General features: G+C 38.1%; 2 protein-coding genes across 2 annotated transcripts; one reads left to right on the forward strand and one right to left on the reverse strand.

Annotated features, from left to right (window-relative positions):
• Window positions 1–139: 139 nt before the first annotated feature.
• LOC129365571 (putative transmembrane protein INAFM2) lies at window positions 140–6,555 on the reverse strand. The gene has a single exon (XM_055038850.1). It carries the CDS (start codon window positions 6,042–6,044, stop codon window positions 5,481–5,483), a length of 564 nt encoding a protein of 187 aa, XP_054894825.1. The 5' UTR covers window positions 6,045–6,555; the 3' UTR covers window positions 140–5,480.
• Window positions 6,556–8,903: 2,348 nt separating this feature from the next.
• Window positions 8,904–27,079, forward strand: plcb2 (phospholipase C, beta 2). The gene is made up of 32 exons (XM_055038890.1): window positions 8,904–9,064; window positions 9,230–9,307; window positions 10,047–10,115; window positions 11,041–11,181; window positions 11,824–11,903; window positions 12,023–12,076; window positions 12,163–12,238; window positions 12,344–12,444; window positions 12,599–12,759; window positions 12,842–12,988; window positions 13,166–13,323; window positions 14,085–14,167; window positions 14,324–14,408; window positions 14,642–14,876; window positions 14,969–15,054; window positions 15,121–15,217; window positions 15,313–15,397; window positions 15,518–15,642; window positions 15,835–15,986; window positions 16,315–16,479; window positions 16,554–16,653; window positions 16,747–16,851; window positions 17,724–17,788; window positions 17,886–17,976; window positions 18,043–18,420; window positions 18,575–18,758; window positions 19,168–19,309; window positions 21,443–21,507; window positions 21,935–21,988; window positions 22,171–22,228; window positions 23,582–23,665; window positions 26,015–27,079. Exons 1-32 carry the CDS (start codon window positions 8,981–8,983, stop codon window positions 26,183–26,185), a joined length of 3,759 nt encoding a protein of 1,252 aa, XP_054894865.1. The 5' UTR covers window positions 8,904–8,980; the 3' UTR covers window positions 26,186–27,079.
• The last annotated feature ends 241 nt before the right edge of the window (window positions 27,080–27,320 follow it).

Here is a 27,320-nt window from a genome sequence, read left to right on the forward strand (position 1 = left end):
CTTTTACTCTCAATTTGCATTATTAAAACAAATTCAGCCATCAGATTCTCTGTAATACCAGCCAGTAATATGATGGTAAGGCTTTGGTGATACCATCAACCAGGAAGACAAAACACAAATGCAGAACAAAAATTAACAGTTTCTATTTCAGTGCATTCTTTATTAAAAAATCTTTATTCTGAAATGTTGCAGTAGTAATCCAACCTTCATTTCCCAGCTGTGTTTTGATTGTTACTCCAAATTTGTTAGAGATGTGTGTATGACTCACACAGATTTTTACTTCATAAGGTAAAATTCTTTGCTTTTATCTTTTAATTGCGATAAAACTTTAAAATTTCAAATTTTCACTTTTATAACTGCTCCACAATCATGGACCACTCTACATTGACCTATCACATAAAGTCCCAATTAAATGTATTGCAATTTGTTGTTTTACTGTGACAAAAAGTAAATACTTTTGCAAGTATTTACATGACAATAAATAAATGCTTCTTCCAAGAGTTGATTGCGTGAATAGTTGTGACCCATTTTCTTCCTTTAGCTACTCAAACAAATCTCACATTAGACTCTTTTGAAACATATGACTGAGTTGACGTCAGATAATTGAGTCATCTGCTTGGTTGAATAGTTTTGAGAGGCATGAGGTCATACGCTGTGCGCTCTGACTCAGATGCAGCTTCCAGCAATAACTGTAACCACAGATAAACTCCTCCATCAAAAGAAGCCATAGGACCCATTGGCTATGCATATTTTAGGACCAAACGCGTAAACAGACACCAGTCAGTCGCTCTTGTAATTATTTCCTGCTGCCTCCTCTGATGAATGAACCTCCTGTTTAGCACACAACCTTGGCTTTGATTCTGCAAATCTGTCACGCTGACACAACAAGGCCTGTCCTCACTGTTTACATCAAAGTGAGGTGGTGACTGCTCAGCAGAAATCAAATGATTTAATTTGGATCGCGGTTTGTGAATAATGGCTGTCACTGACACCACAGAAGGCGAGCCTCTCATCCAAGCGATTCCCTCTTTAAGACAGAGCGGAGTCAAAATAGCAGCAAGCAGCATTGTGTAATGTGCCTCTCTGCTCTGTACTGAGCAACAACAAGAGAACTCAAATCGATACACCTCCCTCACACTGTGCTGAGAGAGCAGAGCAGGTGTTGGTGTTGTTTCCACTTTGTAGCTCATCACGTGTTTTTTTTTTATGAAGTGGAATTGTGGCCCAGTCTGTGGGATGAAAACATGTGAACCCTACTGATCATACAGCTGCGTAAACAGTGTAGAAGAGTCTCCTTAAATTTGATTAAACACTTAATATCACAGGGCTGGCTGTAAGCTGAGGTCCCGGTGCTGGCGTTGCTCTTACTTCTGTTGTACCTACGCCTTCACAAGAAACAACACTCATTGTTATGTTTTACACTGTGAACTGAGTCACTGTTCATTTAAATTCCTCTAGCCAGGTTTGAAAGAATATGGAAGATGTGAAATTAAATAAAACTAATTTGGATTTACTTTAACTTTATTTTTTTAGATTAATTGTTGTCAAACTTTTGTGCACTTTTGTGTACAACCATGCTCTCAAGAGACTCCTCAAACATTAACTTAAATTGATGTTAAATCACACAAGGAAATCAACACATCATTACCCATTTGCATGTTTGTAGTAAAAAAAAAAAAATCAGAGCACCTGATTGAAAAAGAGGCAGAAAATCTTTACTAGAAAACTTGAGGTTTCACATCAACGCTGACTTTCAGATCCAGTAGGGCTGCCATGCATTCAAATTGCTGTGACAACTCCAGAAATACACTTTATTTATTTTTCAGGGTTTCTGCCTTATCAACTCTTCCCAGAAATTAAAAAATGTGGAATTCAAAAAGGAAAAATCAATCTACTTTAAATAAAGAAACACTGCTTTATTTATTTATCAATTTTTTCTGGTAAAAATCAACCCCTTGTCCTTCGCTATTTGCCTCATAAAGACGATCTGGGCTCTCTGCTGTTGTGACACGATTGTTTCTTGGAGATGTGGACTGTGTTGAGATTTTAAATTTTACCCGCTTGCTACTGTTTGCCCTTGATGTTTGAAATGCACCAGTTAGATGCTAAGAAGCTTACAGCAAATCACCTGTACTGTAAAAAACCATGCTCCAATGCTAAGCGAGAAGTGCCGAGCTGAACGAGGCAGCTATCAATGTTAATATATTTGGAAGTGTGACCAACACTGACTGGATGGCATTGTTCACTTCCTGCACTGCCATTGCTAAAGCTATAAGCAGAATAAAATTCAAAAACATCACAGAAAATCAACATCATTATTCACAACTTCTCCTTCTGTTCGCTGATTGACCCAGTTAAAAATCAATTGGAGACAATCCAAGTCAATTGGAGAGAGCCCAGTCTATGCTGTAAGCAATATTTTTTTTAGCAGAATTACACAGGAATACAATGGCCAGGCTAATTTCAACCATTAACCTCTTGTACTTGTGAGGAGGCAAGGGTGGGTGTCCCGAAATTATGTTGGTTAAGAAGGGCTACAGAGCAGAAAATGGCTTTGTTACCCTTAATGAGAAAAACTTTTCAGTTACACTTGGAAGCTGCAAATCCTCAGACAAACATTCAGTATATTTTAGTGCCGCAATAACTACTGCCATTGTAATGTTAAGTAAAGTTTTTTGACATATCTTTGATATATTATTATTCATACCTTTTGTCCCAACAAGCAGAGAAAGATTGCTATACTGTAAGGGTTTGACATACACAGTTATATTTTCGATCAGATTATGCCTTAAGATTTTCTTTTTGACAACTTCTCCAAGTGACCGGAAATACCCACTGGCCCCAACATCTACAGTTCCTGCAAAGGTCTTAGGATTTTCCCAGTACTCTCCTAACTAGTCTAATCATGCAGTGCAAAAAGCGAAAAACAAAAAACAAATGAGCAAATCCTACTGCTTTTCAGACACAGTAAGGTTGGATTTGACATTATTTTCTCATCAAATCTACAATTTGAGAAGAAAATGAAGCGCAGCATGACAGCCAAAGGCACCTCTTCCCAGTTCACCTTCCTCTGTTTCTACAACAGAGCTCTCAAAATACTATCCTATCTTCCATGTTTTATTTTAATATATATTTATTTGTATACATGTATTCAAAAGGGGATAACGTACATCAATAAACATATAAACTTAAATGCAAATGTACCAAAAGGCTAGTTTTCATCAGTATTCCCAGTAGATGATCTAAATAGGCTTCCAGATCAATGTGCTTGAACAGCTTTAGCAATTTGGGCTTATTAGCTCTACATTACAGCTCATTTACATTACATTTACCTTGTAAATATTTGATACCATATGTTCCTCTGAGTACTACTACAGACACAAGTACCACCAGTAGTACCTGTGCCACAGTTCGAGAAACATGCTCTAAATAAACAAAGATATCATCGACGAACAGAATAATGACAGATAATTGATAGAAAACCATTGAAATTAATCATTTCCTACAGATGTTTATTTGTATGGTGGAATATAGTTATGCCTATTGTATATACTGTTACTTTCAATCAAAATCTGCTATATTTCCACGAAAAGTTCAAAGCCAAAATATGTATGCCTGTCTTATATGTACAGAATCAAATACACATAACATTTACATAGTTATATGCACATACTGTACCTGAGCATAACTTAATAATGCAGGCTCTTCTAATGGGATAGAATCCAGAGTTTAATTTATCAAAGAAAGCACAGTTTATAGGCTATATGTAAAAAAAAAATTAAAGTACCCAGCCAAGATGTGTGTAATGGCTCCATATAAATTTTGTTCAGCATGGCTGGATACTAATTTGGTTTAGCCCAACCAAATTATGCAGTACAGTTACAACCCATACGCTTCCCAATTTTTTCCTAATTTTACAATTCATAGACACAGGCTGGTTACTTGTGTGTAGGTACGAAACATAAAATAGTTATGGCTTGAAAAGCACAAAAATGGATAGTATTAATATATTTAAATGATTTTTTTATGACATCTGAAATAGTTTCCAGAATGACCAGTGTGTTCTCAGGCTGTGTACAGTGCAAAAAGAAAATGTGATCCAACTTTAAAAAAATAATAAGAATTTGTTACAAGTAGTCAAATTAGGCTTATCCAAGTAAATATACGTTTATTAAGATGTCATGTTAAACAAATATATATAAAGCAAGTTTGACAGACTTAATTTGATTACATGTAACAGATTAAATTTTATTATTTTTTTTACCTCTGATGGTCCTACCCCAAGTCTTGCAGTGCAGTGCTGATTCAGCTGGCTCAACGATGGCTGCTACATTCTCCCATGGTTACAAGAAAGACAAATTTAACTGTTCAGAATATTTCCAGACGCAATAGACATGGCGGGTCATGGTGTGGAAACTGAACTACAGGCGCACCACTTGTCACTGTTTTAAAATGACACCTAACATCCTATGACCTGAATGTCTGTAAAGCACCTGAGTGCAGGCAGGCTACTCGAGCAGCTGTATCTTGACTAATTAACCAGCTAATACCAGCTTGTTATTTTACAATATAAATGGAAGAACATCAAAAAGCATATATTCATATAAGCTCTTGAAATATACAAATTAAATTAACAAGCGTTCAATATCTATATGTATTAAATTTAAAGTAATAAATTAAATTCAGGATGTACATAGACATCATTCAGACATGAGTGAAATTGTGTGCGCTGATTTGCACATACGGATTTTGCTTTAATTTTTTTATACCTGGCATTCTTGGTCTAAACTTTGACCAAGAATTAAAAATTGGTAGAAAGAAACACCCAGGGAGAAAAAACAAAGAATTTCATCACTGCAATACTGAATTATTCAAGATTATGTCAACTGGACTGATGTAAATGTAAATACAGTAAAACTGTAGCATTTACCAGAATCTAACACCAGCCTATGTCTATGGTGAAATCTTCAGACAATCCCATTTGTGGCCCCTTTTGTAACACAAATGGGTCCCACACAAGTAAATGTTGGCCAAGTAATATTGATTTAAATTGATAAATTACACCTCAGTATGACAGAGTGTCCTACAAAACCGAAAACAAAATGCTGGCCATCGTTCTATATAATTTGGAAACACTTTTACCAGTTTTGTCCACACTTTCGGGCAGGTAATTGGCTTCAAAAGTGGATTTAAGGCATAGAGATGTCTCTAAAATAAAAAGTAAAGCATAGTACAGGGGAAAGTGATCTTTGAGGAAAATAGCGGTCCTCTGTTCTCAGGCATGAAATCAAGGTTACTGGTATGTGCAGTTCAGCATCCATACGGAGGCTCTGCAAAGTGAGCTCTCCAGCAAGAAGACCTTTGTGTTAATCCGACCTGCGGCTTTGAGAATGTAAAACTTTACGTTTTTTAAATAAGAGAGGAGGGTACAGTGGTGGGTTATGAGGGGCGGCCCGGTCAGTCTCCTCTCAGCTCCGGGTCTAAGTCGGAGGGACAGTGGCTCCGTCCGCGGCCGCCTGCTCGGGGCCGCTGTTCTCGGTCGCCGCGTCGCTCTCCTCCTCCGGGGTGAGAGGGACGCTCGTGTGCGTGTCACCGCGGGAAGACGCGTTCAGTTTTTCCGCGTGCGCACTTTCTGCTCCCTCTGCGCCGCGCACGTAGACGAACCCCCTTTCCGCATAAGTGCGCGGGGTCGTGGCCAGCCCGGTTCGGTTCACAGCCATGTCGGTCACCACCACTGTCTGTGTAGAGTTCCACTCTGAGACGCTGCTGTTCGGAGAAACTGCTGAGATGTTCGCGGTGGGGGAGACCCCTTCAGGCACCACAGGCTTCCCAGATGAGGAGGATGCGCTGGTTGGCTTCCAGATCAGACTGTAGTAAATAGCCAGGATAATGGCTGCTAAGGACACCGACAACACATATGCAAAAACAGTGGCAAGTCTCACCCACTTCTTGTTAGTCTTAGCAGCCATTTTAGCCTTTTTGTCCCCCGTGTAAGTGGCAGGTTTGCCTCTCTCCATGTTGGGCATGAAGTCCCGCTCTCTCATGTTGCCCCTGTTTTTCCCTCGATGCTCCACAACCCCCTCCGTCTTGAAGGTTTTCTCCTGATCCCCTCGTCCAAGGAAAAGAGGAACCAGCGGGCCGAGGAGCAGGGTTCTGCGCTGCAGGGAATATCTGGATTGTAGATGAATAGATTTCCCCTTCAATTTGTCTGATCTCGCTTCATTTCAGGTATCCGGTGCGGCGTTGCGTTTCATAACGCACATCGCGCGTCCACGGGGTGACTGCGCGTTTCAGCATCTGGAAAAAGAGATACTCCAAGGGAACATCTGGCTGCATGGGCCCACTGCGAATCCACAGGATGCGAACTGATGTCATGCATTAAAAACGATGAAGCCCATTCCAGTCCACGCTCAGAGATGTGCCTGTCTTATCCAGCAAATGAAGAAGCTGGCTCAGCTAAAAATATAGGCGAGGGGGCGGGCGGTGTCTCTTAAAGAAGTAGCAGCTGTGCGGCACCCCCAAGAGGAAGAGGGGGAAAAAAAAACCCATCATCTAGCATCACCTTTACATCAGGACGATGCATGGAGACCAGGATGTTGCGGAGGAGTCTTTCAAGAGTTTTAGATGCGCGCACCCAAGTGGATAGGATGCCTACAGTGTCAATAATAATAAGAAAAAAACAAAACATAAAAACAATTTATTCAGTTTAGTGAAGGAGTTATGTAATGTAGGTTTAAATATTACACTACAGCCAGAGGGCCCGTGTGTCACACGGTTATTTATTTTAACCTCACGTGAATATGTCCGTCCTTTTCCCCTCACTGCTCAAATATTTAAAGATTTATGCCTTCTGAAATATTTTCAAAAGATTCCTTTTTTCTTTTTTCTACAGCTTTACTGTAATTTGTAGGGGTTGAATGTGTCAGAGCCCACTGGCCCAAAGTTGGGGTCTTAAGCAGAATTTGATTTGAGGCCCTGCGCCTCCTTCTGTGTTCATGAAGATATTTGATGGAATCTGGGAAACAGAGGCCAGGTTTAATCAACCCCCTTTGTCTATCTCAGAATGAGACATAAATTGCTCAGATCCATTTGTAAACAAAGCAAAGTGAAACACGCACAAAGAAAATACTAAATAGCATCAGACAGTATGTCTGTCAGCACATATATCATACAAAGATTATTTGCAGTTTTACGAAGTAAACTTATCAATTTCTTGAGATCTCGACTGCAATTTCTTTAGAATAAATAATTATCTTTATTAATAATACACGAACAAATGTAAAATTTCAGCTCTCTGGTTTGTGTTAGAAAGTAAACATTCATGGTAGACTGTCATGGTTTACATTGACTTCGTTTGCTGTTGCCCTGGTTTGGCTGTAGTGTCAGATAAAGTAGTGCATCTTTGTGAAACAAATGAAATTACCACAGCCATATTGGTCCCTAGCTTTATTCCTGATGTAGATCCTGGTTTTATTTATCTTGTTTACTTTGGCGAACGTCTTTCCCTTTTGCAACAGTTTAGCAGCAAATATATCTTGTTCTCTAGTGCATCCTTTCACAAGACAGAAAATGCAAAGTGATTTCTCTACGTTTCAGCTGTGCAATTATCCACATGAGCCAACATTCAGGTTAAAGATGCAACACTTTGGAAGAGGTGATAGTTCTCACTACCTTGTTTCGTTAATGGTATCAGGAGGGACGAGGGGGCATGTACATTTTGGTCTCGTTAGGATAAACTGACCTTGCGGTGGTCCCTTCTGTGGTCCCTGTTCTGACGCACTGTTTGCACTAGCTATTGCACAGCCAGGAGCTTCATTTGAATGGTATCCAAATACCTGGGGATCCTTTGTCAAAACAGAAACCAGCATCCAACCTGCAGTAATAAATCAGGGAAATGATTCTAAATGGTTGTGGAGGGAAATTTTACAAAAAAAAAAAAAAAAATCTGATAAATGTTATTGAAATTAAGTTTGAAGCAAAACAACAATCAAAGTAGGTGAAGAGTTAAAAAGAATAATGTCACCAATGCAAATCTTCAAAAGATATAAAGTGAATAAAGAAATGTGAAGAAAACATGTTTTCATGTGTAAAAGTGTCTCTTCGGATTATTTATTTAGGGGTCAGTTGTCTCAAACTACATGAAAACCATTTTTCCACTTATTTCAGCTGCTGTCGCAAAAGTTGTTTAGAGTTTCACTCAAATAAAATAGTTTCAAACATGGTCTCTCTCACTGGTGAGGTGGCAGATGACAGCATCAGCACTTTTTCCATAGAGTTGTAGAATGGCAATACATTTTATTAATGTTCATGGACAAATTAGTGTTTTCATTTACATAAAAAAGACATATTGCTCTATAAAATTAAACTAAACTTTATACTTGAACTAAAGATTATTTAAAAGAGAACTATGAACTTAAATTCAGTGGTGATCTATCCATTAATAATTTTAGTCTTGTGTGTAATTCAAATACACACATTTAAATACATCTGTCTGAGGTTAAAGCTGGTCTACAAATTACTGGAAAAAGGAAAAATATTTTTTGGTAAAGAACTAAATGTTCAAAATGGTAATTAAAATAATACAATTTAACATTTGTCAACAGTTTGTCAGTCATAAGAAGCCTACAAAATAAAATGATCAATGTCGGTGTTGTTGCATTAGAAACATATTTTCTGATGAAACAATAAAATATTGTTTCAAAAATATTATGTTCAATCACTTGTTAACCACACCTTTTTGTTGGACTGTAAGTCACTAAATCACAGGATGTTTGGCTTCACCTTTCGCTTTGCTATGTGTCTTCCCTGACTAAATTTGCAATGCATATTGACTTAGGGTGTGTCCCGACTCTAGTCAGGTGGGATGAACTCCAGCAGTGCATCTTTTGGATGCAGATGGAGTGGTAAGATAGTTAGTGGGTATAAGTATGGTGGATATTCAGTTTTTATTTAAGCTTTAGTTTTGGGCTCGAGGGACAGAATGAATAAGAAAAGATACTTCCTTGACCATCCAGAGGTCAAAGACTATCTGGTGAAAGGAGAACGGTTTACCAAGTGGTCGGAGGTGAGTGAACATTTTAGTAAGGAAGGAAACTGGCTTACATCTGAAAATTAGTTCATCGCTTAACTCAAAGTCTGGTACAGGTGAATGTGCACTGCAACAAGTGGATTGTTTAAAATCGATACACATTTAATTTGTGTGAAAGCCAATTCCCCTGTCTCTTCCAAGGACACAACAAAGACTGTTCCCGTCACCATGAAGATGGATCCGAAAGGTTTTTATGTCTACTGGACAAACCAAAGCAAGGTAATCAATTTTTTAGTGACTGAAATGGCAAGCAAGATTCAGTCATTAAGCCTTTGAGATTAGTGTTATAGAAAAGGCTATTAATGCAATCCAAATGGCCGCATCTTAAAAAACCTTTCAGCTTAATTACACAGTATTTATTTACTCTTTTTGTATCCAAGCTTTAAAGTTGGCAAGCTGCGATTGCAAGCAGCTCACAGCTGGATCGCAGTGTTCAGAAAGCTGAGAATTATTTTAAAATGTGACCTTCATGTAGGTGGATTTTGTTGTAGAGCTGATGCATTGAATTGTATTAGACAGAGTATCTGCTCACATTTGAAAGGCAGGTGAGTGCATCCCAGATTCAGACGGTGAGTAAAATGTAAGTGATTCTGATCTGTGAAGGCTGTGAGATAACTCACAGCTCCTTTGGCCTCCTTCCCTCCTAGGCAGCTATTGATTAGTGCTGACGTGTGGCTGGACTGTGATCCCTTTGTTTTTTTTGTTGTTGTTTTTTTTACATCGTCAGTTTTTCTCATTAAGGTCAAAACATTAAGAAAAAAAACATGTGAGGCTTTAATATATGGCTCGACAGAATAACAACATGTTGTTTCATGTTACTTTAAGAAAGCACAAATAGATAATCTTCCCATAGACGAAGTAAATCCCATTGATTTTGTTGTAGTATCTAAATCTGTGTTTGGCCCAGTGCTGATATGAAGAGATCACAGCAAGATATGATTCTGACTCTTGTTTCTAGGAGACAACGTTCCTGGATGTAGCCACAATCAGGGACACAAGGACAGGAAAATATGCAAAACTTCCCAAGGTAAGTATTACTTAATTACTTTATTAAATTATTTAATAATCTGCAGTTTCTTTGGAATTTAGTCAAATAAAAGTTGTTTCTTGTATAGGAATCTCTGCATGCATGCAAATATGGTGTTAAGCCCTTAGTTTGCCCATTAATTTGAGAATCATATTTGCATTGCAAAAAACACCAGGGGACAAGCACACGAGGCTTTCTGCCCAACTCCAGACGAAACACACAGAGGCACCGGTGCACAAAGAGACGGAAGTACAATCTGACTAACTCATGATCTGTGTCCTCTGGGATTGGGCTTGTTTTTTTCTTTTCCTTTTTTTGAGCCGAAAGCTGCCAGTTAGTTGCAGTTCATTTCTAGTTCTCGAAGGCCCCCACTGAGTTGCAACATGCAGCCGTCCATCGTCATGCCTCACTGAGAGGGAAATGTGTTTCCCCTGAGAGCTGAGAGAGCTGCATAATTTCAGTCAGGGTGCAGACGGATGTACATCTTCCTATTTGGCCCCCAAGGAGCATTTGGGAAGCTGCTCCAAGGCTGACGTCATTTCTGCATCAGCAGGGAGAGGAACCAAAATGATTGATTGTGGAGAGGCCTTGGAAGGTCCCACCTAAAACATGGAATAGCTTTTTCCAGTGTGTTGTGACGTGTTGTGTGTGAGCCCCTATTTGAGATTGAGTCTCTGTCTGTGTGTGTGTGCTTGTAAGGATTTCAAAGTGCCTGTACATGTGTTTGCATATTCTGCTTACCACATTTGTTTGCAAAGGTGAGTCTTCCAGATATCCACTGTGTGCTGTTTCAAAATTGTCTTCATTTAAATGGGTAAAAAAAATAAATAAAAAATCTAATTTGAAATTCAAGCTCAACAGCTAACAACTAAATAAATGACATTAAGACCAATCAAATTTCGATGGCACTTTTGTCTTATTACAGCATCCAAAAGTGCGCAATGTCTTCAACCTGGACTTCCCCGACAGCAACCACCTTGCCAAAACACTGACAATCGTCTCAGGCCCAGACATGGTGAATCTGACCTACCATAACTTCTTTGCCTCAAAAGAAAAAGTGACTCAGGTAAAAATAAACCCCAGCATGAGTCTTTCTGTCGCTTGTTCCCTGAAATGACTTAAACACAGACGGAAGCCGTCTGCCATTATGCAATAATCCGCTGCTTTCCCTTTAATAAGGCACTCACAGCTTCCTTTTTAGCTTTATTAGACTTTGTGGCGCCATCATTTATATTTAATCAGCTAAAATAAAATTACAAATGTTCTTCATTCAAATACAACATTTACCATAATGTCCTGAACTGCTGCCATATTCACGCCATCTAGTGGTGAAAGTGTGTATTTTTATAATCCTGCCTACACTAATGGCAAAGCCTTGCTAAAGTACTCACAATTTTGCAAGGCAAAACATTTTCACATGTCACAAACATAAACTTCAATGTATTTCATTGGTTCTGTCTGGCATCCCAACACAAGATTGCAAGTGCTTTACTAGGAAGTAGAAACCAAATGATCCATGGTTTCCATTTAATATTTTTTTCTCTCCAAATGTTTGGTATGCATATTCTCAATGAAATACATGCAAGTTTTTTGTTCTTAGCATGATAAAATGTAAAAAAAAAAAACCAAACATCAATAAGCACTGTAACTCTCCTGTCTCAATTACTTTTAATATTATTCAATACTCTCTGTATTTTTCTGTTCAAAGAACTGGGCAGATGACATTCTTGCAATAGCATACAATGCAGCAAGAACTAATGCATGCAGACAAGTTTTCCTGGAGAAAATGTAAGTGAACTTAACGTGACAATGGTTAGATGTAAATAAAAATAGCTACTGCATAAGACTGAGCTTTATCTTTACTTGCACTGGGCATTCTAATCAAAATTTCATTAAATCAATTTCAGATACATCCGCATTTCTCTTCAGACCAACAAGGATGGCAAAATCCCAGTGAAGAAGTAGGTTATGGTATAACTATCTCACAGTTTGCACTGTGTGTGCATGTCTATAATATTGCCTAATATATTGGTTGTGCTTCCCAAAGCATCTACAAAATGTTCCCTGCTGATAAGAAGAGAGTTGAGAGTGCTTTAGCTTCAGCTCACCTCCCCAAAGGAAAGGTCAGAAATCAAAAAATACCTTGTTTAATCCATCCAAGTTTCAGTCTATGTCCAACTCTTTTTCTTTTTAAACAAAATGTGACATGAAAATCTAATTTGTTTCAGTATGACACCATCAAACCTGATGTATTTACCGAAGCTGCCTTCAAGACCTTCCTGACAAATCTCTGTCCCAGACCAGAAATCTTTGAGATCTTCACTTCATAGTAGGTCATGTCATTGATTTTTGAAGAAAAAAGATAAAATTATTCTGGTCTGGCTTTTGGCTTTTCTCAGTACTGTCCAGCCTAACAACTGGGGGATAGTGGACTGTGAAAAGGTTGAGCACCATGAGGTTCATTGTTTCACTCTGCACTCCAGCTCCACCAAACCTACCATGACAAAGGAAAATTTCACCAAGTTCCTGAATGAAAAGCAGCGGGACTCTCGGTTTAATGAGGAACTGTTTCCACGTCTACGGCAAGACCAGATCAAGGCCTTGATTGACAAGTATGAACCCCTCACCACCAACTCCAACAGAGGTAAAAGCTCACAGAGGATCAACTTCTTGCTTCATCGATACAATTGAATTTTTGCTGTAATTGTTTTTCTATCAATCCGCAGGTCTGATCTCTCCAGAAGGTTTTCTGTTCTTCCTGATGGGCCCAGAGACATCAGTAGTCATGCAGGACAAGCTGGCAAAGTGTCAGGACATGACCCAACCGATACCCCACTACTTCATCAAGTCCTCCCACAACACATACCTAACAGGTAAAACACTGACCTGACTTCAGCCCTAAAATCAATGGAGCAAATCTTTAATTCTACTACTTGGTCCTCACATTTTTTTCATTAATAGATTTCCTTCCCTATGTTCCATTTAAACTCTAAATAAGTGAATGCATTTGCAAACTTTAACATATGATTTTTTTCCCTCTTTCTGCTTAGCTGGTCAGTTCTCTGGCGTATCGTCTCCAGAGATGTACCGTCAGTGTCTGCTGTCTGGATGCAGATGTCTGGAGCTGGACTGCTGGAAAGGAAAGCCTCCTGATGAAGAGCCCATCATCACCCATGGCTTCACCATGTGCACCGAGATCCTTTTCAAGGTAATTTCAGATGTTGCTGGCATCATTTGGGCGATGGACGGTCTTTGCACTAAACGTGAATTCTCAAAAATGTGCAACAAAAACAATATTCTCTTAAAACACATAAGAAATGTGGTCTTTAATTCATGCTGACTCGCTTCTTTAAAATGAGCTAAATGGCAGAAACCCTTTCAGAGTTCACAGTAAAAGACAAACACATAAAGGAAGGCAGGCGATATCCTCTTAACTCAACACTTCCTTTTAAGGACAGCTGCAGAGACTGAGGGGCCCAAGTGTGGCTTGGTTTAGTTTATTTAAGTTTAAGAGTGGTGCTCAGCATTGAAACAACTTCAGCATTCATTGTGTTTTTGAAGACTTTGAGACCGTTGTTCGACAAACCGAGATTCATACTATTTGGAAATAACATGAGGCTTCTAACACTGAATTTATGCTTTTACATAAATCAAGAACAATACATAATACAACCTCTTAAATCAGGTAACTTCCATTTTTCTGAATTAACCCATAAATTCCAAGAAGGTTACATGGAAATTTTGGGTAGAAATGAGAAAAGGCTTACTTTTCCTCATTTCTATAAAATGAGAAAAAAGGAATATAAATTAGACATTCTGGAAATCACCAGAAAGTAGCCAATAAATTCTGTGTAGGTTCGAGGAAAGTAGAGTTATTTCAAGATAATTACAGATGTCGTGTCGAGCAAGAAGACTTCTGATAAATACATACATAGATCAATACTTATTTATACTTTGTGTCATCCACAGGATGTGATAGAGGCCATTGCTGAGAGTGCATTCAAAACCTCAAAATATCCTGTCGTTCTCTCATTTGAGAACCATGTTGACTCGTAAGCTTTCTTTTAAGATCTTTTTTATTGTTAATAATTTGCCTTTCTTATTTTATTTTTTATTTTTTTAAGAAAAAAAGGCAAATTATGGAACATAATAGCAGCATATTTGGACCTTTATATCCAGATTTGTGTGTTTTTCTGGTTTGTTTTTAGGGTTAAACAGCAAGAGAAAATGGCGAACTACTGCAAAACCCTGTTTGGTGATGCTCTGCTGTCAGAGCCTCTGGAAAAATACCCTGTAAGCTTTATGTCAAATAGTAGATTAAGTTGTGATTTATTCTATAAGACATTTTTAAACAAACCCTCTTTGATATATTAGATGCAAAAATGTGTTATCATACAGAAACTCTGTGTAATTAAAAGAAGAAATATCCGTATAATTATGTAATTATCTTGAAAAAGACAAATATTTTAATATTTCAACTTGAAAAGTTTTCTTGAAGTTGTTTGCTCCCTATGTCTTGTATCAAGCTGAAGCCAGGCCAGCAGATCCCCAGCCCATCTGAACTCATGGGCAAGATCCTCATCAAGAACAAGAAGGGCAGCCACGAAAAACCAGCCCAGACCAAGAAAACCAGTGCAGTCGCCGCAGACCAGACTGCTGCTGTCGTCACCGAAGAGACTGCTGCAGCCGAACCCACCCAGGATCCAAACCCCTCCTCCCAGGACGCAAGCAACCCAGCAGCTCCCACCCAGGAAAACCAAGGTCCACTCTAAAAATCCAGTGTAACAAAATACTGAATACAGTCCAGGTTCAGATGTTCACAATGTATTGATATTATAATTGTGTATTTGAAGCTGAAGGAGAGGTTGCTACAGAAGACAACGAGGAGCAAGAAGATACTGAAGAACAGGATGAGGAGAAAATGAAGACATCAGATGAGGTGAAGTACTAAATTTCTCCTTGTAGAATCCAGACATCAGTTAACTTCCTGTCAACTCCCCAACAGGGCACGGCTGGACAGGAAGTGACTGCATATGAGGCGATGTCATCCATAGTCAACTACATCCAGCCCAACAAATTCATCTCTTTTGAAAATGCCAAAAGTATTACATCAGCTCATCATATGACACAAATGCATTTTTGTCGGTTCTTTCAAAGTCAGATTTTTTTTTCTCCTGCTATTTTCTTTTTTCTTCAGAGAAAAACAAGAGCTATGCCATCTCATCTTTTGTGGAAACCAAAGGCGAGGCAATGATTTCCAAGTCTGCTGTTGAATTTGTTGAGTATCCTTTAAAAAGAACTCCTGCACTTAAAAAATAATAATCTGGGAAAAAAAACAGGTTTATTACAAAAAGAACGAATTAAGAAACTTGAACATGTACTTCCTAAACCTTATTTCGTAGATACAACAAGAGACAGATGAGCAGAATTTACCCCAAAGGAACAAGAATGGATTCTTCCAACTACAGCCCTCAGCCTTTTTGGAATGTAGGCTGTCAAATGGTGGCCCTCAACTATCAAACAATGGGTAGATTTACATAGTTTTTTACGTTACCGATAAACTCACAGATTTTCATTTATTCACCACTGGAGGTCAGTGTTGTACCTCTTTTGAGCTATACTGACCTCTGCTGTTATCTGCATCCCCAGTGCGGCTCACTGTTGCTCCTGAAGCTGAAGCGAGGTGGCGTAATTGGGTCTTGCTTCTGTGTATTTTCAGATTTCCCCATGCAGCTGAACATGGCCTTGTTTGAATTCAATGGCAGAACGGGTTACCTCCTCAAACACGATGTAATGCGCCGCAGTGACAAAAAGTTTGACCCTTTCTGTGACAGGATTGACACAGTAGTGGCAAGCACATTAACCATAAAGGCAGGTTCAAAACTTCTTAAATTTCTCTTTATGCCTGGCTTAAAGAGAAAAACAAACAATGGTTGTTTTTGTGTACTCTGATTTGAGCACCAAATTAGCCTCTGTAGTTCTGGGAAGAGTGCTCATGTTTTGTTTGGTTTCAGAGGACAATATCTGCTTCCAGCTGATATTGTTTTCCTGGTATTTTATCAGACCCTGCATGACAGAAAGCCTCACCTGGTTTTATATCCACTCGCTCATCAGCATGCATGGGCACAGCATCAATCATCAATCCCATAATTCAGATTGTACCTGTGTTTTATTGGATCTCATGCACCTGTCCCAACAGATCTATTCAGGACAGTTTCTTTCTGAAAAGAGTGTGAAAACCGGGGTTGAAGTGGAAGTGATTGGGTTGCCAGGAGATCCCAAGAAGAAATATCGCACCAAGTGGTCCACCACGCCCAACGCCATTAACCCGGTGTGGAATGAGGAGCCTTTTGTTTTTGAGAAGGTAGGAACAGCAAGATGGCTCCAAAGAGTAAAACGTGCAGCTCAGCTCTCAGACTGAATGTGTGTTATTTATAGATCTTGCTTCCAGAAATGGCTTCTTTAAGAATCGTTGTTCATGAAGAGAATGGGAAATTTGTGGGACACAGAATAATCCCCATCGATGCCATCCAGTCAGGTCAGTGAACATGAGCTGCTGAGGCTGCTCTTAGTTCAAAAGGGGTTGCTGTGTTTTTTTTTTTAAATCACAATTTTTATTTGTGCCCTGCAGGCTTCCATCACATCTGTCTGCGCAGTGAGAGCAACATGCCTCTCACTCTGCCTGCTCTCTTTGTATACATAGAGGTCAAGGACTACATCCCCGCTGCCTTTGCAGGTACTTGGCTTTTTGTTCTGTTTCCAAATTAGAATGTTAAAATCTGACATCAATGTAACTGCGAACAACGAGAAACACAATAGAGAATACTGCATGTCAATAAACTGTCATATCATGGAAAATGTTTTTATAAAATAATTCATTAGGCCTGTATATTTTTCATATTCAAAGTAATACATCTGAAGCTTACATTTTGTAGTAATTTTGATTATCAGCTTCTAAAAAAATTTAACACGTTTTTCTAAAAAATTATAAGTACAGAATTATGCTGTTATAGGAATGTTGTGGTCCATACAATTATAGGAAATATAACTAGCAGACAATCTCTAAAACTCAGGTCATTGTTAAAGGTGAAAAGAAATTTTGCATTTTATTTGTAAATTAGGATCCTAGAGTCTAGAGGAAGTGCTGAGGTTCAGTGCAAAGTTTGCATCATCAGTGACGACATGGGCAGTCATGTTAGAAACTTGAAAAGCTTTGAAAATGCTGATTTTATTTTCCAGTAGAACTTGGAGCTGGCAAACGCATGCTAAAAATACCAACACCCACTTTAATCACAATAATTCATTGCCATTCCTAGAATCACAGAGAATCAAAAGGGTTAAATGGACAGTGGGATACTTCCTTCGCCCCTCCACAAAGACACAGGCTGATCATTTCCATGGCAGCTTGTGATGATGGAGGAACTTTTGCATAATTATTTCTAACAAAGAATGTAGTGCATATAACAATAAGCTAACAATTCTATATCAAAGCCTCTTTTTTTTATCTGTATAATGTTTCACTTTTTAAACTTTTCGATTATATTCTCATTCACTGGGGCATAGCATATCCCAGTGAATAAGAACATTGGTGTTTCATTCCTTCCTCAGATTTCACAGAAGACTTATTTAACCCAACAAAGGGAGCAGACAAGACCTCAAAGACCCCTAAAACGGTAAGATTATCTTATTTGATTTACTATGAAAACATCCAACAGCAGAGATTCTGTTCCTCTGCTGGTTTGTTCACGTTCTGTTTTCTAACCCCTGCAGTCATCATCTGACTACATCTCCCCCTATGAGTTGCCTCTTGCGGCTCAACCCCCTGCAGAAAAGGCAAAGGAAAATGAGGCCCCTGCTGAAGGTAATAGCCTCTGATTTTGATCATTCTATGACCACTTTCTGATTTATGATTCTTTCACTTTTTCAGAAAAGGCTGCATCCAATGAAAGTACCAGTCAATCTCCTTCTGAAACCGGTGGAGAAGAAACTAAAGCACAGCCTGAGCAGTCTCAAACCCCTGATGCCACTCCTGCTAAAGATGATGAGCCAGATGCAGGAAATCCTGAATCTCAATCTCCTCCTGGAGCTCCTGCAACCACTGAGGAGGTTAAAGCTGAGAAAGAAGTGGACCCAAAGTCAGAGGCAGCATGTGATGCAAACCCTAAGAATGACGATAAAGAAGATTCATCTGCATCGGCTCCTGGAGAAGATGCTCCTGCAGAGGACACATCTGTGTCCCTGTCCAGCTTGCCGTCAGAATCGGCAGGATCAAGTGACTCATCTCAGTCGCCCTCTAGTAGTGAAGGTAACAAAGTTTCATGTGCTGCATCAATCACATGTTCCCTCCTCTTACCACGCTGTTAATAAAGCTTTCGGAAACACAAAACATAAATGTTGAATACATTTTATTATGCTCTGAAAAGATTCCTGCGCCTTTTTGCTCTCTCGTTCTGCTGCAGAGCCTTGCACTGTGACTGTTGAGCAACTCACACAGCACAAGAACTATTTGAAGGTCATCAAGCGTCAGGAAAAAGAGATGAAAGACGCTGAAAAGAAATATCAGAAAAAAGCAGAAGATCTGATCCAGAAATACTCCGACTCATTCAAGGCTATCAAGAAGAAGGGTTCACTGAAGAAGAAAGAGTATGTGGATATTTTATTTTATTTTTTTCAAATGAAAAACAACAGAATGTTTGAGAAAAGCAAATGTTGATGATGCCTATGTGTTCAGGGATCGATTGGTTCACTAATTTGTGTTGTCCAAGCACCAAAACTGTTCCCCTTCCTGAATATTGAATCATATTTGCACTGACCTACTAAGGAAGGTGTTGCTGTTGTTTTTTTGTCAAGGTCATTAGCAAGATTATTTTTGGATGGGTGCATAATGTTCTGCAACTAACATCGCTTCCGAGCTGAATATTAAATGATGCATAATGTCACCAAATGAGTTTTGCCTGCAGTACTTTTTACGCCCAAAGAATCAGCCTTGGCAAGCTGTGCTCTTATTAACTCCTTCTTCACAAATATGCTTTGCTTTGTTGTGTTCCACCAGGGGAGGAGACAACTCTTCTGACAACAGTGTGAAGAAAGAACGAGTTCAGGAGCAGAAGGACAAAATGCAAACTGAGCTACAAGCTCTGTGGACGGAACAATGTGATCAGACGAAGAAAAAGAAAGAGCAGTGTGCTACTGAGGCGAGTCAGAGTTTATACCATCCTCTGCAAAAGCGGTCATGTGTTTTATAATTATTATTTATTTGGAATGGAAAATAACAAAGCAATGTATAATTATGAGGTGGAAAAAGATGCATAGTTTTATAAATCATTTTTCTCAATAAGACACAATTGAAATAAAATACATTGAGATTTGTGATTGTAATGTGAAAAATTCTGAAACACTTCAAGGGTGTGAAAACTTTACTAAGGGACTGCAGTTTGAGAATTACATTTAAAATGAAGCAAACAGTGTCTCAGTCTTAGTGCTTGCAGCCTGCGGCACGTGAAAGCTTTGAAAGATTTTTTTTTATTATCGTTTTTATCTTCTGCTTGTACAAGAGCATGCGCATGCAGCGGAGGGATTTCTGTTAGCCAAGATGGACACCAAGCTTTTTATTTATATGGCATCAGAAAGGCTTTGGAAGTGCTTTTAAGGTGACTCACCCTGTACCAAACCGAGCACTCTGAGACAGTGGTTTTAAAAACAGAAGCACACGTGACAAACATGAGAACTCACGAGATGTAAGTTCAGAGTGGAATAAAAAAGACGTTAGCACGAGAAGAACAAAGAAAATCTCAATTCAGGCTCAACAGTTAGTAGACAAAGATAGCTACTCCACTGTGTACACATCAAAAGTTTCCAAAGTTGTCATGAATAAATAATTTGTAAAAAAAAAAAAAAAAAAAAAAAGGATAATGATATATAAGGAAACTTACGTCAAATTTCCATGTTAGAAAAAAAATATGCTAAAATGGCAGCAGCTGTTAAATTTATTAATAATAATATGTCACTGCCCAACAATTTGATGCCCTCTTTATTGATTTCTTGAAGTACTGGACTCATGAACCATATATTGCTAATATATAGCTTAGTATTTGATTGACAGAACCCAACTTCTAAATACCTCAAGGTTCAGTACCAGCATCACTTCATTTTATTCTATTTTTTAAATTAATACTGTCCAAAGTTTTATCTTTATGCTGATGACACCTAGAAGTATTGCAATCCCCACCCCATGACAGGAACTCACTCAATTATGGTTTTAACACAGTTTATCAAAGTCATGATGTAAAGCTTTAAATAAATACAATCTGTTTTTCAAACTCTATAATGCAATTCTCCATCAATTGTTGTTTAAAAAGATTCTATATAGATTTTGTGTCATACTACAGACACAATATTTTAGCTGATGTTTCTCTCTCTTTTACCTCACATGCTTATCATCTGGTCAAAAGGCCAAAATGAAAGCAAGGTTTTCATTTCAGGGTAAAACTGGTCTTTTATTCAAATTCAAAAAGACTGATTGCTACAACCTTTCGATGAGCCATGGACATTTTGGATCTGGATGCTTCATTTCAGTGCCTGTGTGCTCTTAGCTCTGTATCACGCTCATTTGAGGCTCATTACTAATTTTACCTCATTAACCCTTCCTTGTTCATTACATCAGTGGATGGTGATTGAAAGGAAAAATGAGCAATCTCCTTTTAAAGACGTATTTACATATCAACCTGAAATGAATTATTAAATGGAAGATATTCTAAGCATGATTGCATTTAAACTGAAGACAGCCTGATATAGCCATGCAAAGTAATATTACTTTATTGTTCAACTTTGTGCTTCTTTATTTGTCCCAAAAAGCACAAAGCTGTCCATTAGCCATTTTAGACCATAGACATAAGGGGGTTATTTTTGCTCTATTAGATTATATCAAGACATTTGAACCAATTATTCTGTTATTCAATTATTATAGGGAGGCTCTTAAAATTAGACTCTGAATAAGTTTCTATTAAAGCTCCTCTCATATCTAACAACCTCTCACTCATTTCCTCGCCCTGAACAGCTAATTTTACCTCTCTTTGTTGTTTCTGGGATCATGAGAAAAGGTATTAAAAAGGACTTTTGTTATGTATCAGGCTAAGGTTCTCTTTCCAAATCGTCAGTCTATCTAAGGGCACAGTGGCTCAGTCAGACAATATTATGACTCTGTTAAAGCTCATTTTTCATAAGTAACCAGTTTAAACATCAGAACTTTGTTATTTAAAGCCACTTATGTCTCATTTAGGCCTACATACTGACAAAGACTGTACCACTTCTTTGTTCTGCTGCAACAGAGACTTGCTAAGCTTTTGGAGATGGCCATGGAGAGACACACCGTTGAGCTGAAGACCCTGGAGAGGTACGGTCACACATGCAAAACTGCTGTGACATGATGCACACATCAAGAAGGCTTTGCTGAGTCTCTTTGAGTCTAATCCTTATCCTGAGGCTTCAGTGTGACTGTCTGCGTGTGCATGTGTCATCTGAGGTGAAAAACTTGACATTTGGCAAAGAGAATATGTTGAATGCTGAATGAATCACCTCAGCAGGCGGGTCTTCCAATGTCCTTGGCTGGCTTATGGTGTTAGGTGTGTGTTGTCCAAAGTCCCCAATGGGCAGATGGTTAGTTCAGGACAGTTACAATCCAACAGGTATTTAAACAACAGCAGGGACGCAAAAGCAACTCTGATAAGGTCACACCAGAAACACTCAGACCTGCAACTCTTGTTTAAAGATTGCTTAGAAAGTTACTTTTTCACATTCCTTCTTTTTATTTTTGTCCATAGTGAAGCCAAAGAAAAGAAGAAAGCTCAAAAATGTTCCTCCACAGAAAAGTCAAAGTAAGTTCATGGTCTTAATTGCTTTTTCTTTTTCTTCATAGTGTATTAGTTTTGGCATGTAAAAATGAAAAGAAATGAGAACTTAAGCAATAACAAACAACTCATTCCTAGAAACTGGATTATATAAAGTGCAGTTTCTTTTTGATTGCAGAGGTAATCTCTTTTATTTTATCCTCATTTAGGCTGAAAAGGGCCATGAGCACTGAGATGCTGGATGAGACCAGCCAGTCTGATGCTGCTGTAAGTAATCAGCTATGTAACAGTTTTACTGTAAATGCATTGTAATATGTATACTAATCTGCAAATTTATTAGGTACATCATGCTAGTACTGCATTTGACACCTTTTTACCTTGAGAAATGACCTCATTTTGTTGTGGAATATATTCAACCAGGTGTTAAATATACCATGTTAAATATATACGTATATTGACATGATGATTTTACGTAGTTGATGCAGATTTTCTTGACTGCACATCCATGATGTAAATCCCAAAGATGCTCCGTTCTGAGGCAGTGGCGGCTACAGATGCTTAATCTGCACTAAATGCCCAAAGAGGGCAAAGAAAACAAACCTCACAGCATTACACCACCATCGCTGTACTTTTTCTAATTTGTCCAATTTGGGACAAACCTTTTGGTTTACTAGACCTTCGATAAGGTTGAAGCACTTCAGTCTAAGACCTCATTTGATGTCTGGACTATTAAACATTTAAAATAACTATTTTCTGCTCATCTATATTGGTGCATTGAACAGATTATTATTTTCCAATTTGTGACTATGAAGTGCTTGCATATTTGAATCAAACATGGAAGAAATTTTACCCGAGGCATGTTGAAGCAAACATGTTCACATTCCATACTCCCACATGTTGCTTTCAGGAACACATGCACACATTTCTGCGTAAATACTCCCACGCATGAAAGAATCTGTGTATCTTGTCAATCCACAGTAAGATCTTATTCTCCAGCAGACTCTTTTCACCTTTTGAATAAAGTGCAGCAGACCCCAACCATAGGCCAGGCTTGGCCATTACTCAGAAGCTGCTCACAGGGAATGAGTTAATGCATGTGTGGTCAATGAGTCACACAGCTCTGCTCTTGTTCCTCTATCAGCTCACCAGGATTTAGATCTGATGCATCTAGGTTAATGACCAGGTCCTTTTACTGGGCGCTCCAACAATTGACTCAATTGAAAACCCTCGCTCAACCTCCCACACCTTCTGGTCACATTGCAGTTGAAGCTGATCAACGTAATCAGGATTTATCCGTTAATTACCACGACTATTTACATCACTATCGCTTGTCTAATCAGCAGTGGCACAGTATTGAGTGCTGGAGTGCAAGGGCTGAGCAATCTTACTGAGCAGTACCAAACCGGCGACTTAACTGTATCGATCCTCTCTCTCAGGTTACATCCCGTGGGGATGTGCACATACACTCTCAGGAAGAAACATGAGCAGATAAACTACTTGCAGACAAAACAACTATTCTGTATATCCCTCACACTACATACACAAACATACTCAAACCTGTCCATGCAGTGTGAAAACCACAAATCAATGGAAGACGTTTTGTGCTTTGCTGTTTTACAGTCTCCAGACTTCAGTCCACAACAAGAGGCTCTGATGAAGAAACAAGCTGCTACCCTGGAGGAAGTCAAGGGAATGACTAATCAGGTACACACACTGACATCAAGAGGCTCAGGATTTTCCACAGAACAATGGAACTGAACTAGGGATGACTACTTCCTTTCAGAAAAGTATCCATGCCTTATCAAGTTTTTTTCACATTTTATCATGCTGCAAGCACAAGCTTCTATTTTATTAGAATTTTATGTTCTAGAACAATGCCTATAATATGAATTGGAAAGAAGAGACTAAAGGAAGAAACAGAAGAACAGACTGAAATTTTTGCCCATTATCACTGAGCAAATACTCCAAACATTAGATAGGTGCTGTCAGTGGACATCAATTGACTATTCATGTGACAGATTTCATGTTGCGTTTAGGTTTGGACTGACAGGGTATTATAAATGTACTGTGATATAATCTCTGGTTGTATGTTTTGGGATGCTAACCTGGGAAAGGAACCTTCACTCCAGTCTTAAATCTGTTTAATATAAACACTTAAGTTAGGTACTTTATGAAGTTTTTAATGGTGAACTTATAGTTGTAAATTGTCCTGACTATTTCTAAACTTGTTAGCACGGATTGAACTCAGGTTGTGTCTTGGCATTATTTAGTTTTCATTTCGAACTTGACATGTTTTACAGTGTTGTAGCCTGGGGTTTTAAAAAAACTTGTATTACCTCTGATTTTATGGCAAATACCTCTGATTTTAATTTTATTTTATCTAGACCTCACAATAATTTCGTATTTTGTTTTGATAAAAATCCTCATACAATGGAGTGGTGTCTGTGGTTGCTATGGTAGCACATAGAAATACTCAAGAGATATGAATACTTTTCAATAACTTTAGGTGACTTCTGAAGGAAATTGTCTGCAATTTTTATTTAGGGGTATAGGGACCAACATGGACCACTACTTAGATATCTATTTCTTAAAAAAAAAACAAATAATCCATGTTGCTCACTGTATTTTATTATTTCCTAAAGTTCAGCCACAGTTAAACACCTACCATAAATTGTGTGCTTTTACCTACAGATCCTAATGGTTCCTTAAAAAAATCCATAAAATATGCTATTACTAATCTGTACTTAGTGCTTCTAGTGAATGTGTCAGTTTGACACATCCAGAATAAGTGACAAAATAAAAACAGCTGAGCAAACTCCCACAGCTGCAAATGATGTCAAACCTCTTCTTGTTGCAATGGTTCCCTTTGAATGGGAGGAATTTTGGCAGCCAATGTTGAGAAAAGAGGTGCGAGATTTTAGACATTGACGTATAAAGGCCAGATGGATGGTGGGTCTCAACAATAGTATTAGCCTACAAATGTAAATTCTGATGTTATGAGAAGCGGTGGGTGGAAGTGAAAGTGCAAATAAACAAAGGGAGGATTAGAGTGCGCTCCATGAGAGTTTATCCTTTTATTACAGCTGTGTTATTTTTCATTTTAATGGAGTCAAAATTCTTTTTATAATCAGTTCTTGACACATTTTTATTACCATTATCAATGCAAAAAAAAAATCGAATAGGAAGAGTAAAAACAAAAATCCCTCCCCAAAATTCTGTAAGATGTAATTTTCAGTGCGTATAAAATGACCAAACCTAATTTATTTGTACTCGGAGTGGGCATGAGTCGGCATGTCAAATCAGGTTCACAGGATTACAAAATATTGTCAAAAACTGATCAAGACTCACAGAAAAAAAGGCCTGTAGCAACTTGAGTCCGACATGGGATCTAAAAATGTCTCAGAAGAATTTGAGACATTCCACTGGAGAGAATAGCCCTCATCTCACAACGCAAACAAATAAGATTATGCTACAAGAAGTCTCCAATAACTCTGAAAGGTCATTACGGAACCTACAGCAAACCTTTGCTTGTGTTTATATGGAAATGCATCCTTCTAAAAATAAGTAATGAATGAATCTTAAATTTCATGGGTAATATGCAAAGAGCAAAAACAAGCAGGCAAAAATAAAGTTTGTTAAAGGCAAAGACTTTTTAACTGGACATCATAACATTGACAGAGCATTAGGCCAACTGTGAAGCACAGAGTTGGAAGTGTCATGTATGATTTTCTGCAGCAGGGTCAGGTCAGCTCACCCACATACAATTCCCATGTTTCAGAGGCTGCTTGAAGAAAATGGGATAAAACCTGTCAAAAAAAAGTAAATAAAGCTTATCTGCTAAATAAAGAACAGCCTGGTTGATTTTGTTTCTTAAAATAATTGATTTAAAACATCCACGTTGGTTCCTCTCGGGCTATCTTTAGTGCCCCATTTTAAATTTACACTAACTGAAGATAATTTGTTTCTGCAGAAACTTTTAGCACAACCCCATGTCAAGGTCCTGAACTATTCTTTCAATGCAATTTAATAATCACCGTTTGAATGTGTTTGCAGCTAATCCAGGAGGCTCTGAAAGAGCATGCTCAAAAAACTAGGTCCCTGTCTGCAGAGGTGAGGAATGCTGTCAATGTCTGCATTGGGGCACACTTCCCAGAATACGTTGACGAAGGAGGAGACAAAAAGCCTCCATGTGAGAGCTTCTATGGAAATGTCTTTGTAGGATAGATGTACTTTGTGACTATTCATCTCTCTGCTTTTTGCCACTTCTGTTATCAGTCTGTTATATAACCTAAAACTGGAACATTGCTATAAAGCAGACAATGATTTTTAGCCAAGCTCAGAGTGAATTTAAAATATTAGATGTGATATTTGTAGCAAAAGTATCTTTTTGGAAGTGAAGAGTCAGTAATGTCCTTTTGTCTGTATTTTATGCCAGAGGTGGATGGTTTTGTTATTTTTCTTCTTTCTTGTAACTTTAGAGATTACAGTGAAAGATCTGCTTCAATAAAAAACAAAAGGGCTGCAGTTTCAGTCTCCTTTTGATAAGGAAATGTAGCCTTTAAAGTAGTTTAGAGCTGTCTTCAGGTTGAGTGCCTCCCTTTGTCATTGTTGATTTTACATGTGTGATTTCACTTACTGCTGGAACATTATAGACAGTTTTTAAGAGCTTTGTTATAATGTATGGTTACTAATTAGAAAAAGGTTCTTATCCATTTTAAATGAAAATATTTCAATATTTATGTTGAAAAACTAGGAGTTTTTTCAATTTATTTGTTTGAGGATTTAAGTATTTGAAGAACTTATAAATAAGATGAAATATTTGGCACCTGACTATAAAAAAAAGTAATTTATTGGTTAAACCATCTTCTAATTGATGTACAATGATGTAAATCCCTTTATTTTATTTGATCTAAGGTGGCATGTGCTTACTTGCCAAAGTTTAACAGAAATTAATTCATAATTCTAAAAGTAACATTTGCATCAATGGCAAAAATCAGATCAATTTCAGTTTTCTGAACGTCTTCTGATTTACTTTGCAATGACTCTGGCTGATTGTATAATTGCAATGAATTTTACTTTTTCTGCTCTCTGAATTAATAAACATACATTTTCACTTAATGCAGTTTTTTGTTTTATTTACATATATTAATTTCTGAAAAAATATATACACAGTGTACTAATTATCAAAACTAGCGGGTTCGAATCTGGTTTGAATACAACCGGAATGAAATTTTAGATAGATCAGACGACAGTAATGATGTACTGCCAGACACATCCAGAATACAGATCACTGATAAAATCCTTACATCAGTGTTGCATGCTACATAATAATGTCCAAATCTAGTTCAAAATGGGGGAA

This window comes from Poeciliopsis prolifica, unplaced genomic scaffold (assembly GCF_027474105.1).
Source record: "Poeciliopsis prolifica strain line A6 unplaced genomic scaffold, Auburn_PproV2 SCAFFOLD013, whole genome shotgun sequence".
Classification (NCBI taxonomy): domain Eukaryota; kingdom Metazoa; phylum Chordata; class Actinopteri; order Cyprinodontiformes; family Poeciliidae; genus Poeciliopsis; species Poeciliopsis prolifica.

Excerpts from the sequence above, each read along its gene's own strand:
- LOC129365571 (XM_055038850.1), bottom strand. The coding sequence starts at position 6,044 with ATGAGAGAGCGGGACTTCATGCCCAACATGGAGAGAGGCAAACCTGCC.
- plcb2 (XM_055038890.1), top strand. The coding sequence starts at position 8,981 with ATGAATAAGAAAAGATACTTCCTTGACCATCCAGAGGTCAAAGACTAT. Across the intron at positions 17,977-18,042 it reads AAATGAGGCCCCTGCTGAAG|AAAAGGCTGCATCCAATGAA; the intron begins GTAATAGCCTCT and ends TCACTTTTTCAG. Across the intron at positions 21,989-22,170 it reads TCCTCCACAGAAAAGTCAAA|GCTGAAAAGGGCCATGAGCA; the intron begins GTAAGTTCATGG and ends ATCCTCATTTAG.